The sequence below is a fragment of the Mobula hypostoma genome, chromosome 18 (genome assembly GCF_963921235.1).
Source record: "Mobula hypostoma chromosome 18, sMobHyp1.1, whole genome shotgun sequence".
Classification (NCBI taxonomy): domain Eukaryota; kingdom Metazoa; phylum Chordata; class Chondrichthyes; order Myliobatiformes; family Myliobatidae; genus Mobula; species Mobula hypostoma.
Window position 1 is genome coordinate 6,805,735 of NC_086114.1, and position 16,430 is coordinate 6,822,164.

Genomic DNA, 16,430 nt, shown 5'->3' on the forward strand with positions numbered 1-16,430 from the left:
AAGGGGGGAAATTAACGCATGGTTTTCACGAGGGACAATCAATTAACAGCGTCTCCCTCCAGAGTAAGCGGGAGGAACCACAGTTATTTTTTTTGTCTGGAAGATCTGTTAACTTCTCATTCTACAAATCAGGCGTTGCGTTCTGTGTTATTTTCTACATGAGAATTGCTGATAGTGATTGTAACAACAGCAGCGGCGGCCATGCTTCGGTGAGCTTAGTCAGAAGAATATGAAGTCCGCGATGTCTCAGCTGGAGCGAGGCAACGCAACGTGTCCAAATGTGGATTTCGAAGCAAGGCTTGGGAGAGGGTCTGTCGAGATTGCAGGGCTTGGAACGAGGTGTGGGAGTCCGGGGGGTTCGGGAGACCGTAGGGGTTGCAGGATTGGGTGGGACACACAGTAGGTGATCTGGAGCGGTTGTGGCAGCTTCAGTGGGTTTGCATGTTTGGGACAGATTGGAGAGTATCCGGAGCGTTAGATTGGGGGGTGCGAGTACTACAGAGGTTTGCAGAGTTGGGACGGGCTGCAAGGGGCTTGGAGGGACGTACGATGTGCCAGGTTTGCACCTACCTCCATAACGATACGGCCCAGTGCTTTCTTCCCTGCTGACACGTCCATGTAAACTCGGGGATTCGCCATCGCTCTGCTTGGGTCCGGAGCCGGCAACTGTAGGCAGGAGGACCGAACACACCTGTATCATCGCCCAGGGGCGGGACAGGACAGTCACACCTGTCAGTCACCCGAGGACAGGACTGGCCAGACAAACTTGTCGATCATACGTGGGCGGGACTATACACGCAACACCTACCTAGATGGACCTTAATAATCAGCATCAGAATCACATTTAATATCAGTGCCATAGTCGTGAAATTTGTTGCTTTGCGGCAGTAGTACATTGTAATTCATAATAAGATCTATAAATTAGAATAAGAAATATATAAAAATTAAAGAAGTAGAGCAAAAAAGAACTAGTGAGGTAGTGTAGCTGGGTAAACTGCGCATTCAGAAATCTGATGCTGGAAGGGGAGAAGCTGTTCCTGAAAACTGAGTGAGTATTTTCAGACTCCTGTACCTCCTCCTTGGTGGTAGCAAGCAGTAGCACAAGCCCCTAAAGAGACCTTGATCTGGAGTCCATCAAAACTACAGTCCATAACCTAGCACTTCGGGTATCTCAGACATACTCTCACCAGTGAAGAAGAGAGAGATCGTTCTTGCAGCATCGAGAGTGACAGACCATCAGCTCGATGTTCCGATGTTATAATCTTCCGTGTCGTTTCTCCCAGCTCCCCTATTTGAGGACCGACGGGAGACAGAGAAGAGGGGTGGGAGCGAGGGGCGGGGGAGGCAGGGGGGAAGAAAGGCGAGAGAGTGAGGGGGTAGAGAGTGAGGGGAGTAGAGAGAGAGGAGTAGAGCGAGAGGAGGGAGAGAGAGAGAAATAGGGGAGGGGTGGAGAAAGATAGATTTGTGGGTTTGTGGGTTCTTCAATGATTGTTCACAGAATCATTGAGTCTTACAGCATGAAACAGGTCCTTCTGCCCAACTCTTTCACACTGACCAGGATTCCCATCTAAGCTGGTCGCCAAATATTCAATTAAATATTGAAATGCCTGGATAGAATGGACATGGAGAAGATGTTTCCTACGGAGTAAAAGAGCATCAGAATGCAAGGACGTCCATTTAGAACGGAGATGAGGAGGAATTTCTTTAGCCAGAGTCTGTGAAATGCATTGCCATAGATGGCTGTGGAGGCCAAATTATCGGGTACATTTAAAGTGGAGGTTGATAGGTTCTTGATTATTACGAGTGTCAAAGGTTATGGGGAGAAGGCAGGAGAATGGGGTTCAAAGGACTAATAAGCCAGCCATAATGGAATGGCAGAGCAGCTGCACTGGCCAAGTAGCCTAATTATGCTCCTATATCTTGTGGTCTCAAGTTTCATTCAAAGTCAAAGTAAATTTTATTATTAAGGTATATGTCACCATATACAATCAGGAGATTCATTTTCCTGCGGGCATATTTAGCAATTCAATAAAATAGTAACTATAACTGTCATGGTCTGGTCCGTGAAATCCGCATTCCGGTTCACGGTCCGGTCTTGTTCCTTATTCCAAGTTTTCCGGTTTTCCCCAGTTTCTGTTGAGGTAGCTGACTCTCGTTTGGGCAGGCCTCATAAATAGCTTCAGGATTCAGCCTCTGGCTGCTGGATTGCTCCTGTCCAAACCCCCCTGTCTGTATCCTTTCTCCTTCCGAAGCTTTGGCCTGCAACCAATGTCTGAAGCCTTGCCTTGCCTGTAACCCTTGCCTGCACTGCTGTCAAGTTCAATTGCTACAGCAAGATAAAGAACTGTCTACTGTTGTTTTGAACTGTCTCTGTGTCTATGCCTTTGCTAGGTAGGTCTGGTTGTTTGCTGCTACCTAGTGTAGGGATCTGTCTTTGTGTCCTTACCTTTGTTAGGTAGGTCTGGTTGTTTGCTGCTACCTAGTGTTGGGAACTGTCTGTATCCATGCCTTTGCTAGGTAAGTCTGGCTGTCTGCCGCTACCTTGTGTTGGGAACCATCTTGTTGTATTCTGCATTCTGTGTAATGAGTCCTGGCCCTATGTCCTATGTTTCCAAGGAGGGGTCCTGGCTCTGTGTTCTATGTTCCTGTCTCCCTTGACCAAGGCTCTGCGTTCCTATCTCTCCCTCAACCAAATCAAGGCTTCGGGGTCTCATCCAGTCCTAGCTGTGATCCAAGAACCTTGTCCTGTCCAACCCATGGCTATGTGTTCTTGTCTTGTCCATGTGTCTCGCCCAGCCCAGGAGTACCTTACCCAGCCCAGTGCTGGGGTTCCCTTGTCCTGTCCAGGAGTCTCATGTCCAGTTCTGTTGCCTCTCCTCGTCCTGTAGCCATGTCTTGTCCTCGCCTAGTTCTTGAGTCTGAGCCCGAGCCAAGTCCCAGGTTCTGGGTCCTTGCCCAGTCTCTGGCTCGGAGTCCATACCCAAGCCTCGAAGAAACCCAAGCTATGTCCGGTCCTGTAGCCACGTCCTGTCCTCGCCTAGTTCCGGGGTCTGAGCCCGAGTCAAGACACAGGTTCTGGGTCCATGTCTAGTCTCTGGCTCAGAGCAGAAGCCCAGGCTCCTGGTTCCAAGTTCCATGTCCCAGTTCCACTATCCTAGTCAAGTCCTAGCCCAGGCCCTGTATCCTTGTCTCATCCAGGGCCCGTGTCATGTCCAGCGTCCTTTCTTCCACACTTCTCTTGCTTAACTCTAGTCCTAGTCCTGTTCCTTGTTCTTCAGTGTCTGTGTCTTGCATTTGGGTCCCCTCCCAATGCCCCCACTATGACAATAACAGGATCAATGAAAGATCAGCCAGAGTGCTGAAGACACCAAAACTGTTCAAGTACAAATATAAATAAATAGCAATAAATAACAAGATCATGAGGTAAAGAGTCCTTAAGGTGAGATCATTTGTTGTGGGAAAATTTCAATGTTGGAGCAAGGGTGTGTAGCTATCCCTGTTGTTCAAAAGCCTGATGGTTGAGGGGTAGTAACTGTTCTTGAACCTGGCATACAAGTTAGTGATAACAAACGTGATTCTGAAAGTCTGTACTTCAGTCAATGCAGAACTCCCTCAGTAACGAACTAGACTCCCAGCCTTGACTTAAGCTGAAGTTTTCCAAGCAGAGCTACCTCCTGTGTGAGAGACAGGATCTACCAAACGAGCCACAGGTGCCACTGTTATTAACTTTCAAACAGTGGCAACAACACAGCCTCTGTTGTTGAAAATGTTTCATGGTCCCTGATGGGAATGTTTGCATGAAGATCACCAACCTTATTTACCAGGCTGTGTGCTTTCACAAACATGCATCCCAACATGTTGCATCATTAAAACAAATACTGCAACAAGGAAGTTAAGCTAAAACTTTATAAAACACAAGTTATGCCAAGCTGGAGGATTCTGTCCAGCTCTGGACTTTGCAATTAACTGGAAGACATGAAGTCTTGGAATACTTCAGAATCAGATTTATTATCACTGAATTACATGTGTTGCGGCAGCGGTACAGTGCTGACATAAAATAAGACCATAAGACCATAAGACAAAGGAGCAGAAGTCGGCCATTCGGCCCATCAAGTCTGCTCCGCCATTTTATCATGAGTTGATCCATTCTCCCATTTAGTCCCACTCCCCTGCCTTCTCACCACAACCTTTGATGCCCCAGCCACTCAGATACCTATCAATCTCTGCCTTAAATACACCCAATGACTTGGCCTCCACTGCCGCCCGTGGCAACAAATTCCATAGATTCACCACCCTCTGACTAAAAAAATTTTTTCGCATTTCTGTTCTGAATGGGCGCCCTTCAATCCTGAAGTCATGCCCTCTCGTACCAGACTCCCCCATCATGGGAAACAACTTTGCCATATCCACTCTGTCCATGCCTTTTAACATTCGAAATGTTTCTATGAGGTCCCCCCTCATTCTTCTAAACTCCAAGGAATACAGTCCAAGAGCGGACAAACGTTCCTCATATGTTAACCCTCTCATTCCCGGAATCATTCTAGTGAATCTTCTCTGAACCCTCTCCAACGTCAGCACATCCTTTCTTAAATAAGGAGACCAAAACTGCCCACAGTACTCCAAGTGCTACAAATTATAAAGTAAATAAATAGTGTAACAGAAAGAAAGAAATAATGAGGTAAAATGGCACCAACAATGACTTCTCTAATTTTTTTCCCACTCTCCCTTCCTTCTCTTTCCCTTCCCCACTCTGGTGCCCCTCTTAGCTCTTCTCTTCTCGTCACCTCTCTATCACCTCCCCATGGGATCCCTCCTGCTTCCCTTTTCCCATGGTCTTCTCTCCTCTCCTTTCAGATTCCATTCCTCCTTCCCACACTTTCTTATTCTGGCTACCTCCCATACTTTTCCAGTCCTGTTGAAGGGTCTCAGCCCAAAATATCAACTGTTTATTTCCCCTCCAGAGATGCTGCCTGACCCGCTGAGTTCTCCAGCATTTTGTGTGTGTTGCTATGCAACACAAAATATTGACTTAATTAAATATTGAAAATTATGCAGGTTATATAAAATGGGAGGAGTCTGCTCAGTTCTGGGCTTCACACTTGATTGGCGGACATGAAATCATGGGATCTTTCAGAATCAGATTTAGATTTATTATGACCATAGGACATAGGAGCAGAATTAGGCCATTTAGCCCATCGAGTCTGCTCTGCCATTCAATCATGGCTGATCCTTTTTTCCCCTCCTCAGCCCCACTCTCTGCCTTCTCCCTGAATCATTTAATGCCATGTCCAATCAAGAACCTATCAATCTCTGTATTAAATACACCCAATTACCTGACCTTCACAGCTGCCTTTGGAAACAAATTCCACAAATTCACCACCTTCTGGCTAAAGAAATGTCTCTGCATCTCTGTATTAAATGGATGCCCCTCTATCCTGTGGCTGTGCCCTCTTGTCCTAGACACCATGGGAACCATCCTTTACACATCTAAAATGTCTCGACCTTTCAACATTCAAAAGGTTTCAATGAAATCCACCCTCATCCTTCTAAAATCCAGCGAGTGCAGACCCAGAGCCATCAAATGTTCCTTGTATGACAACCCTTTCATTCCCAGAATCATCCTTGTGAACTGCCTCTGTACCCTGCCCAATGCCAATACATCTTTTCTTAGATGAGGAGCCCAAAACTGTTCACAATACTCAAGGTGAAGCCTCACCAGTACCTTACTAAGACTCAACATCACATCCCTTCTCTTATATTCTAGACCTCTTGAAATGAATGCTAACATTCCATTTGCCTTCCTCACCACGGACTCAACCTGCAAATAATCTTCAGGGTGTTCTGCATCTCAGATTTTTGGATTTTCTCCCCATTTAGAAAATAGTTTGCACATTTATTACTTCTACCAAAGTGCATGACCATGCATTTTCCAACATTGTATTTCATTTGCCACTTTCTTGCCCATTCTCCTAATCTGTCTAAGTCATTCTGCAGCATACCTTTTTCCTGAATGCTACCTGCCTCTCCACCAATTTTTCGTATCATCTACAAACTTGGCAGCAAAGCCATCTATTTCATCTAGATCATTGATATACAGCATTAAAAGAAGAAGTCCCAACACCAACTCCTGCAGAACACCACTTGTCACTGACAGCCAACAAGAAAAGGATCATTTTATTCCCACTCGCCACCTCGTACCAATCAGCCAATGCTCTAACCATGCCCGTAACTTTCCTGTAATACCATGGGCTCTTAACTTGTTAAGCAGCCTCATGTGTGGCACCTTGTCAAAGGCCTTTGGAAAATCCAAATATACAAAATCCACTGCATCTCCTTCATACTTGTAATCTCCTCAAAGAATTCCAATTAGTTTGTCAGGCAAGATATTCCCTTAAGGAAACCACACTGACTTTGTCTTATCTTATCCTGCATCACCAAATACTCTATAACCTCATCCTTAACAATTGACTCCAACATCTTCCCAACCACTGAGGTCAAGCTTACTGGTCTATAATTTCTTTTCTGCTGCCTCCCTCCTTTCTTAAAGAGTGGACTGACATTTGCAATTTCCAGTCCTCTAGCACCATGCCAGAGTCCAATGATTTTTGAAAGATCATTACTAATGTCCATAACTTCAACTGCTATCTTTTTCAAAACCCTTGGGTGCAATTCATCTGATCCGGGTGACTTATGTACCTTCAGGTTTTTCAGCATTTTGAGCACCTCCTCCATTGTAACAGTAACTGCACCTAATAGTATAAAAAAGGAATAATGAGAAAGTGTTCAATGGTTCATGGACCATTCAGATATCTGATGGTGAAGGGGAAGAAACTGTTCCTGAATCACCAAGTGTGGGTTTTTAGGCTCTGGTACCTCCACCATGATGGTACCAGATAGTGAGGGTTTTTTAATGATGTACGTCACCTTCTTCAGGAACTGTCTCTTGAAGAGGTCCTTGATGGTTAGAGTTGGACTCGTGATGGAGCTGGCTGAATCTACGGCCCTAGCACCCCATTTCTTCTCCTCCCCCACCATCATGATCTGCTCATCACCTCCCTCAGTTCACCATTTCCTTTGTTTAATTCCACTGTCCTTTCCAACCAAATTTCTTCTCCTATCAGATTGCTTCTTTTTCAGCCATTTACCTCTTCCACCAATCACCTCCCAGCTTCTTATTTCTTCCCCCTCACCATGTTCCAGCTTGTGCTTCCCCTCTTTCTACCCACTTATTCTGGCTTCTGACCCCTTCCTTTCCAGTCCAGGTGAAGCATTTCAGCCTTGATAGATGAGTCTCAACCTCTCCATAGACACTGCCTGACCTGTTGAGTTCCTCCAGCACTTGTGTGTGTTGTTCAAGATTTCCAACATCTGCAGAACCTCTTGCGTCCAGAACCCTCTGCAGCCTCTTATGATCCTGCACATCGGAGGCTCCATACCAGGCAGTGATTTAACCAGTCAGAATGCTCTCCACTGTACATGGGGGGGGTGGGGAAGGGGGGAACAAGCACATAAAATGACCGCTTCTATACTGTAACCTTCTACGGTGGCTTAGGCAAAAGTGCCAGACTTGAGATTTTTTTTATATATAGAGATTTGATTTATCATGCCCATACTGCATGAAAGAGTGGATGAAGTGTCAGTATTAATGTTCATGGACAAGTGGATAAATACCTGATGGAGATGTTTTTCGGACAATGGGGAAAGAACAGGATGGTTTTCTCAGGAGCCAGCGACAGAGAATGGACTGAATCACTGCATCTGCACATGCAGGGTCATAGAAGTGTGGAAAAGGGCCCTTCGGTCCAACCTGTTCATGCTGACCGCCATATAGAATATGGAACACAGAACAGAACAACTCAGCAACAGGCCCTTTGACCCACAATATTGTGCCAGACAAAACAAACCAGTAATTAAATGCCAGCCTAAACTAATCAGGGTGTATGATGGTTCAGGGAGGTTCAGCACCCCAATGGGGCACACACGTCACACTTCCTTTGGAGTGGCTCGTCCTCCATAGAACCATAGAACACTACAGCACAGAAAACAAACAGGCCATTCGGCCCTTCTAGTCTGTGCCGAAACATTATTCTGCTAGTTCCATTGACCTGCATCCAGTCTATAACCCTCCAGACCTCTCCCATCCATGTACCTATCCACTGGCCTTCACAGCACTCACCTCTCACCTGTGCCTCCAAGCAGCTGTTTGTTAGCAATGGCTGCCACACCCTGATCAACCGCTTTGACAAGTGGGCTAAACCAGGTGAGGACAACCGATGAGTCTTAAACCCTCGGTGCATTTGGGCTTGCCTACCCAAGCTGGCAAAGGCTGGACCAGGCAGACTGCGCAGAGGTGACCAGCAGTTTGGCTTAACGGGCAGGAAGGCAGACACAGCAAAGCACTGTAGAGAGCTTAGAGCATGACGAAGCACTACGGACGTCATGGTAATCCACAGCATCCAACCTCATCGCCAGCTGTCTTGCCACTGGATACAGATGGTCTCAAGCGAGTGAGTGAAACTCTTCCTCATTTTAAACTAATTCTTTGGTAAGTCATTCACCCCAAGCCAGAGTAACCCAAGTGCTATGGCGACGGGCTAACGACGATGCAGAAGGTGCGGGTACAGTGGGAGCCGGGGCAGTAACCCTGCACACTGGTGTCTCAGGCATGGAACAGCAGTACCTTTCGGCAGCCACCTGGACGACTGAGCGGCTCCTTTCAGGAATGCACTGCTCACCTCCATGGTATGAGGAAGGGGCTAGAAAAAAGGGCACCAAATGCTGCCTGCTCCATTCTTTCTTTGACCAGTTTACTGCAGCTGGCGGGAACCCTACCACAGCAGTCCAAATACATCAAAGAGAAAAATAAGGATTATTCCTCTCACCCTCGATGTGATGAATGTGCGCACACTGTTGGACAGAATCGATGCTGACAGAGCTCAGGGGAGAACTGCAATGATATAACATCGATATGACAGTCTAGGGTCGGTATGATTTGGGGTTCAAACAAACAGGAACATCGTGATGTTCAGATTAAAGAAATCTTGATTTGAGTGAATGCTGTGTAAATACCGCTGTAGGATAGCGGGCAACACCAGGATTTTCTGCTGATCCAGGCATTAAGCAATACAGACACACAGTTCTATAGTCTGGCAAAGGTATTTGCCAGGTGAAGATGGTGACGTGGAGAGAAGATGGCGGTGCGACGCAGTGCGCAGTGGCCTCTTTGGAATGAATATCTATTATCTGTCAAGTAGGATGCTGTGCCCAATCCTGATTCAATGGAGAATGGGCGTGAGAAGCATGGAGGAACATCTGGTGAAACTTCTGAAATGCCCGTTCCACTGCCGCTGCTACTGTGCGATCAAGAATCTCTAGAGGGGAGGGCCCCGAATCCTCGGCTTTGCCTGTTGCTTGGCGGCTGGGGTCAGGGTCGAAGCGCTTGGCAGAGATGGTGCTCGGTGTCGGAGGGCTGGTCGGAGGCTTTGAAGTTTTCGGACGGACTCAGAGTCGGCTGTAGTCGGGTGCTTCCAGGGTGCTGCATCGGCAAGTTTGCAGCGCTGGAGTATCATAGCAGGGAGAGTTTTTTCTTCCTTCTACCATCTGCGTGAGATGATGGGGCTATCGGGACTTTGAGACTTTTTTTTTACTGTGCCCATGGTCTGCTCTTCATCAAATTACGGTATTGCTTTGCACTGTTGTAACTATATGTTATAATTATGTGGTTTTTGTCTGTTTTATTCTTGGTCTGTCTTGTATTTCTGTGATATGATACTGGAGGAACATTGTATCATTTCTTAATGCATGCGTTACTAAATGATGATAAACAAGGACTGAGTGTCCTCATAATCTAAAAAAAATGGTATTTACCCAATCCACCTGGCCAAAATCCTCCAAAGTCCCAACCTTTTTGATCATTCTGATCAATTCTCCTCCTCGGAAAAAGGGGGTTCACATGAAGGGCGGAAGGGACGCATGACCAGACAGACTTCCTCATCATACTCCGGATCACTGGTCTGTCCCTTGTCCAGTAACTCGGGTCCCCTGGTTAACTGAGGAAAGATACCATTCCCGGAAGGGTGCACGGAGCAAGAGTTCAGGAAGGGCACTGCGCATTTTAATAACCTAACCACCACAATTACCTAGAGCAAGCTTAGATCGTATAGGGCAATGGTTGCCTACCGCTCCCCCCAGGAGTCCATTAAAGGGCCGACACCCTCCTTTTGGGTTGTAGTCATGAAATCCCTCACCCACATTCTGAATTTGTTCTACACTTTTTTGTATGTGGTCAGCTAGATGGGTGATATTCTCAGATTCACCTGGGATATAGGTGGAACATTCTTGTCCTAGAATCGTGCAAACTCCTCCCTTTTCAGCCGGTATAAAGTCTAAGACCATCCTATTCTGCAAACTACTTCAGCTGTGATAGCTTCTATTTGCTACTGGGTTCTTTCCAAAGCTAGCATATTCATAAGTCACACACATAAATTTTCTATGTAGCAGGTGTGCTATGTTCTCCTATTGCCTGTCAGCCTCCCCTCAATGTTCCCTTCAGTCCTGTCAATATTATCAAAGGAGTGGTCTGAGTCAGAGTTGTAGGGCTGTGGCTCATTCGGATTTTCATGAGGTAAGTGGGTAGGAGGACTACGTTGTCTCCTTGTGTTTTTTTTTCCTGGACGAATGAAGAGCATGTCTGTAGGGTTAGTATTTTGCTCTGGGTGTCAGATGTGGGAATCCTGGGAATCTTCCAGTCGCCCACATGGCCACATCGGCGCCAGGTGCACCGAGATGCAGCTCCTGAGAGACCGTGTTAGGGATATGGAGCTTGATAACCTACAGCTCATTAGAGAGAGTGAACAGGAGATAAACAGGAGCTATAGGGAGTTAGTCACCCCGAGGCTGCAGGAGTTACACAAGTGGGTGTCATAACAGGGACACTGGTGGCGGACCCAAATGCAAGACACAGACACTGAAGTACTAGGAACGGGACTTGACTAGAGAACGGGACCTTGACAAGGAACTAGGAACTAGGAGCCTGGGCATGGACTCCGAGCCAGAGACTGAACAAGGACCCAAAACCTGGGTCTTGACTCTGGCTTGGACCCCGGATCTGGGCGAGGACATGACATAGCTACAAGACTGGACGTGGCTTGGGTTCCTCGAGTCGAGGACATGACGAGGCTTGGGTTCCTCGAGGCGAGGACATTTCGAGGCTTGGGTTCCTCAAGGCGAGGACATGTCGAGGCTTGGGTTCCTCGAGGCGAGGCCATGTCGAGGCTTGGGTTCCTCGAGGCGAGGACATGTCGAGGCTTGGGTTCCTCAAGGCGAGGACATGTCGAGGCTTGGGTTCCTCAAGGCGAGGACATGTCAAGGCTTGGGTTCCTCGAGGCGAGGACATGACGAGGCTTGGGTTCCTCGAGGCGAGGACATGACGAGGCTTGGGTTCCTCGAGGCGAGGACATGACGAGGCTTGGGTTCCTCAAGGCGAGGACATGACGAGGCTTGGGTTCCTCAAGGCGAGGACATGATGAGGCTTGGGTTCCTCAAGGCAAGGACATGACGAGGCTTGGGTATGGACTCCAAGCCAGAGACTAGGCAAGGACCCAGAACCTGGGTCTTGACTCGGGCTCGGACTCCAGAACTAGACGAAGACATGACGTGGCTACAGGACTGGATGAAGCTTGGATTCTTTGAGGCTTTCCTGGGCAGGACGAGGTACTCCTGGGCTGGGCGAGGCACAAGAACAGGATGAGACCCCAAAGCCTTGATTTGGTCTTGGCAGAACAGGAACATGGAACACAGAGCCTTGGTCTTGGGAGAGACAGGAACCGGGAGCCGGGGCCCCTCCTTGGGAACAGGACTTGGGGCCAGGGCTCTACACAGTCTAGACCCCTCCTAGGGAGCAGGACTTAGGGTCAGGAGTCATACACAGAACAGAGAGACAGTTTCCCAACACAAGGTAGTGGCAAATGGCCAGACCTACCTAGCAAAGGTGTGGACACAGACGGTTCCCAACACTACCTAGCAAAGGCGTGGACACAGAGACAGATCCCAACACTAGGTAGCAGCAAACAGCCAGACCTATCTAGTGAAGGCGTGGACACAGACAGTTCAAAACAACAATAGACAGTTTCTTATCTTGTTCCAGCTGTTAAACTTGACAGCAGTGCAGGCAAAGGTTACAGGCGAGGCAAGGCAAGGCAAGACTTCAGACACTGGTTGCAGGGCAAGACTTCAGGAGGAGGGGGCAGAGAAGGGATTCAGACAGGGGGTTTGGACAGGAACAATCCAGCAACTGAAGCTGAACCAAGGAGCTATTTATGTAGCCAGCCCAAAATGTGAATCAGCTGCCTCAATTAGAGCACCCAACAGAAAAAAGGGAAAACCAGAAAATCTGGAATAAGGAACGATGGACCAGACCGTGAAACGGAATCCGGACTTCACGGACCAGACCATGACAGTGGGTGACAGTCAGGGAAGGAAAGGGAAGAGGTCAGATAGTAGAGAGCACCCCAGTGGCCACCCCCTCAGTAATCGGTATCTCGTGGGGGGCGGGGGGCGCGCGGTGACCTGACAGAGGACGAGCACAGCGATTGGGTCTCTAGCACTGAGCCTTGTTCCATGGTATAGAAGGGAGAGAAGAAGATGAGGAATGCAGTAGTCATAGGGGATTCCATGGTGAGAGTAACAGACAGGTTCTATCAGACTGATAGAGATATCCGCATGGTTTGTTGCCTCCCAGGTGCCAGGGTACGGAATGTCTCAGATCAGGTGCAGAGTATTCTGAAGGGAGAGGGTGAACAGCCAGAGGTCTTGGTACACATTGGTACCAATGACTAGAAAAAGGGAGGAGGTCCTGAAGAGAGAATTCAGGGGGTTGGGTAGAAAGCTGAAAAGCAGGACCCCCAGGGCAGTAATGTCAGGATTGCTGCCTGTGCCACATGCTAATCAGCGCAAGAATAGTCTGATCAGGCATATTAATATTTGGCTGAGAGACTGGTATAGAGGGCAGGGCTTTGGGTTCCTGGATCATTAGGGCCTCTTCTGGGGGAGGTACCCAAAGGGGTCCAATATCCCAGCAGGCAGGTTTACTAGAGCTGTGAGGGAGGGTTTAAACTAATTTGGCACGGGGATGGGAACCGGAGTGATAGGGTTGAGGAAGGAGAAAACAAAAATAAATCAAAGATGCATACAACAGAGATGATAGAAAGGACAGGTAGGAGATGAGGCATAATCACAGCCAGTGCGATGATTTACAATAGAAAGCAACAAATACTGTACTGAAAGTGTTATATTTGAATGCACACAGCATAAGAAATAAAATGGACAATCTTAAAATTCAGCTGCAGGCATGATGTTGTGGCCATCTCTGAAACTTGGCTAAAGGATGGCTGCCATTGGGAGCTGAACATCCAGGGATATACGGTGTATGAGAAAGATAGGTTAGTAGGTAGAGGGGGTGGTGTGGCCCTGTGTATAAGAAATAATATTAAATCATTAGAAAGGGATGACATAGGATCGGAAGGTGTAGAGTCTCTATGGGTTGAGTTAAGAAATGGCAAGGGTAAAAGGACCCTAATGGCAGTTGTATACCAGCCTCCAAACTGGGATGTGGATTACAAATTACAGCAGGAGATAGAAAAGGAATGTCAGAAGGGCAATATCGTGATAATTGTTGGGGATTTTAACCTGAAAGTGGATTGGGAAAACCAGGCCAGTTTTCCTCAAGAGAGAGAATTTGTAAAATGTATAAGGGATGGCTTTTTAGAACAGCTTGTTGTTGAACCCACTAGGGATCGGCTGTGCTGGTTTGGGTGTTGTCCAATGAGTTTAAGATTAAGGAACCCTTAGGGAACAGTGATCACAATATCATCGAGTTCACTTTGAAATTTGTGAAGGAGAAACTAAATTCCAATGTGTCGGTATTTCAGTGGAATAAAGGAAATTGCAATGGGGAACTGGCCAAAGTTGACTGGAAAGGGACACTAGCAGGAAGGACAGCAGACCAGCAATGCTGGAATTTCTAGGAAAAATGAGGGAACTGCAAGACAGATATATTCCAAATAAGAAGAAATTTTTGAATGGAAGAAGGATACTACCGTGACTAACAAGTGAAGTCAGAGCCAAAGCAAAAACAAAAGAGAAGGCATACAAGGAAGCCAAAGTTAGTGGGAAGAAAGAGGATTGGGAAACTTTTAAATACTTGCAGAAGGAAACTAAGAAGGTCATTAGGAAGGAAAAGATGACTTATGAAAGGAAGCTGGTGACCAATTTCAAAGAGGATACTGAAAGCTTTTTTAAGTATATAAAGAGAGCTGAGGATAGATATAGTACCAATAGAAAATGACGCTGGAGATATTGTAATGAGAGACACAGAGATGGCAGAGGAACTGAAAGCATACTTTGCATCAGTCTTCACAGTGGAAGGCATCGGAACTCAAGAATGTCGGGGAAATGAAGTAGGTGCAGTGAAAATTGCAACTGAGAAGGTGCTCAGGAAGCTTAATGGTCCGAGGGTAGATAAATCTCCCGGTCCTGATGGAATGCACACTCGGGTTCTGAAGGAAGTAGCTGGAGAGATGGCGAAGGCATTAACAATGATCTTTCAAGAATAGATAGATTCTGGCATTGTACCGAATGACCGGAAGATTGCAAATATGCTGTTTAAGAGTGGGAGGCAGCAGAAAGGAAACTATAGACCTGTTAGCCTGACATCAGTAGATGTGGTGTACTTGGATTTTCAGAAGGCCTTTGACAAGGTGCCGAACATGAGACTGCTTAGCAAGATAAGAGCCCGTGGAATTACAAGGGAGTTACTAGCATGGGTGGAGCATTGGCTGATCGGCAGCAAACAGAGAGTGGGAATAAAGGGATCCTATTCTGGCTGGCTGCCAGTTACCAGTGGAATTCCACAGGGGTCAGTGTTGGGACCGCTTCTTTTTAGTCATAGACATAGTCATACTTTATTGACCCCGGGGGAAATTGGTTTTCGTTACAGTTGCACCTTAAATAATTAAATAGTAATAAAACCATAAATAGTTAAATAGTAATATGTAAATTAAGTCCAGGACCAGCCTATTGGCTCAGGGTGTCTGACCCTCCAAGGGAGGAGTTGTAAAGTTTGATGGCCACAGGCAGGAATGACTTCCTATGACGCTCTGTGTTGCATCTCGGTGGAATGAGTCTCTGGCTGAATGAACTCCTGTGCCCACCCAGTACATTATTTAGTGGACGGGAGACATTGTCCAAGATGGCATGCAACTTGGACAGCATCCTCTTTTCAGACACCACCGTCAGAGAGTCCAGTTCCATCCCCACAACATCACTGGCCTTACGAATGAGTTTGTTGATTCTGTTGGTGTCTGCTACCCTCAGCCTGCTGCCCCAGCACACAACAGCAAACATGAGCGCACTGGCCGCCACAGACTCGTAGAACATCCTCAGCATCGTCCAGCAGATGTTAAAGGACCTCAGTCTCCTCAGGAAATAGAGACGGCTCTGACCCTTCTTGTAGATAGCCTCAGTATTCTTTGACCAATCCAGTTTATTGTCAATTCGAATCCCCAGGTATTTGTAATCCTCCACGATGTCCATACTGACCCCCTGGATGGAAACAGGGGTCACCGGTACCTTAGCTCTCCTCAGGTCTACCACCAGCTCCTTAGTCTTTTTCATATTAAGCTGCAGATAATTCTGCTCACAAAGTTTCCTACTGTAGCCCTGTACTCAGCCTCATCTCCCTTGCTGATGCACCCAACTATGACAGAGTCATCAGAAAACTTCTGAAGATGACAAGGCTCTGTGCAGTAGTTGAAGTCCAAGGTGTAAATGGTGAAGAGAAAGGGAGACAAGACAGTCCCTTGTGGAGCCCCAGTGCTGCTGATCACTCTGTCGGACACATAGTGTACAATGTATGTCAACGATTTGGACAATGGGATTAATAGATTTGTGGCTAACCTTGCTGATGATACAAAGATAGTGGAGGAGCGGGTAGTGTTAAGGAAACAGAGAGCCTGCAGAGAGACTTAGATAGTTTAGGGGAATGGGCAAAGAAGTGGCAAATGAAATACCATATTGGAAAGTGTATGGTCATGCACTTTGGTGGAAGAAATAAATGGGCAGACCATTACTTAGATGGGGAGCGAATTCAAAATACAGAGATGCAAAGGGACTTAGGAATCCTTGGGCAGGATACCCTAAAAGTTAACCTCCAGGTTAAGTCCGTGGTGCAGAAGGTTATTGCAATGTTGGCATTCATTTCTAAAGGTATAGAATTTAAGAGCAGGGATGTGATGTTGAGGAACTCGTGAGACCACTCTTGGAGTATTGTGTGCAGTTTTAGACTCTTATTGCAGAAAGGATATATTGTACTGACATTGGAGAGGGCTCAGAGAAGATTCACGAGGATGATTCCAGGAATTAAAGGGTTACCA

At 46.9% G+C, this 16,430-nt stretch overlaps 1 protein-coding gene across 3 annotated transcripts in view; it reads right to left on the minus strand.

Annotated features, from left to right (window-relative positions):
* Positions 1–16,430, minus strand: part of LOC134358310 (peptidyl-prolyl cis-trans isomerase-like) — a 35,316-nt gene that overhangs the window by 16,496 nt on the left and 2,390 nt on the right. The window contains exon 2 of one of the 3 annotated variants that reach the window (XM_063070393.1): positions 571–691. The exons of 1 other annotated variant lie outside the window; for it this stretch is intronic. In XM_063070393.1, the coding sequence (XP_062926463.1) occupies positions 571–691 (121 nt within the window). Of the gene's footprint in view, positions 1–570; positions 792–16,430 lie in introns of those variants that run through there. One more of the 3 variants, XM_063070394.1, reaches the window with a different exon arrangement.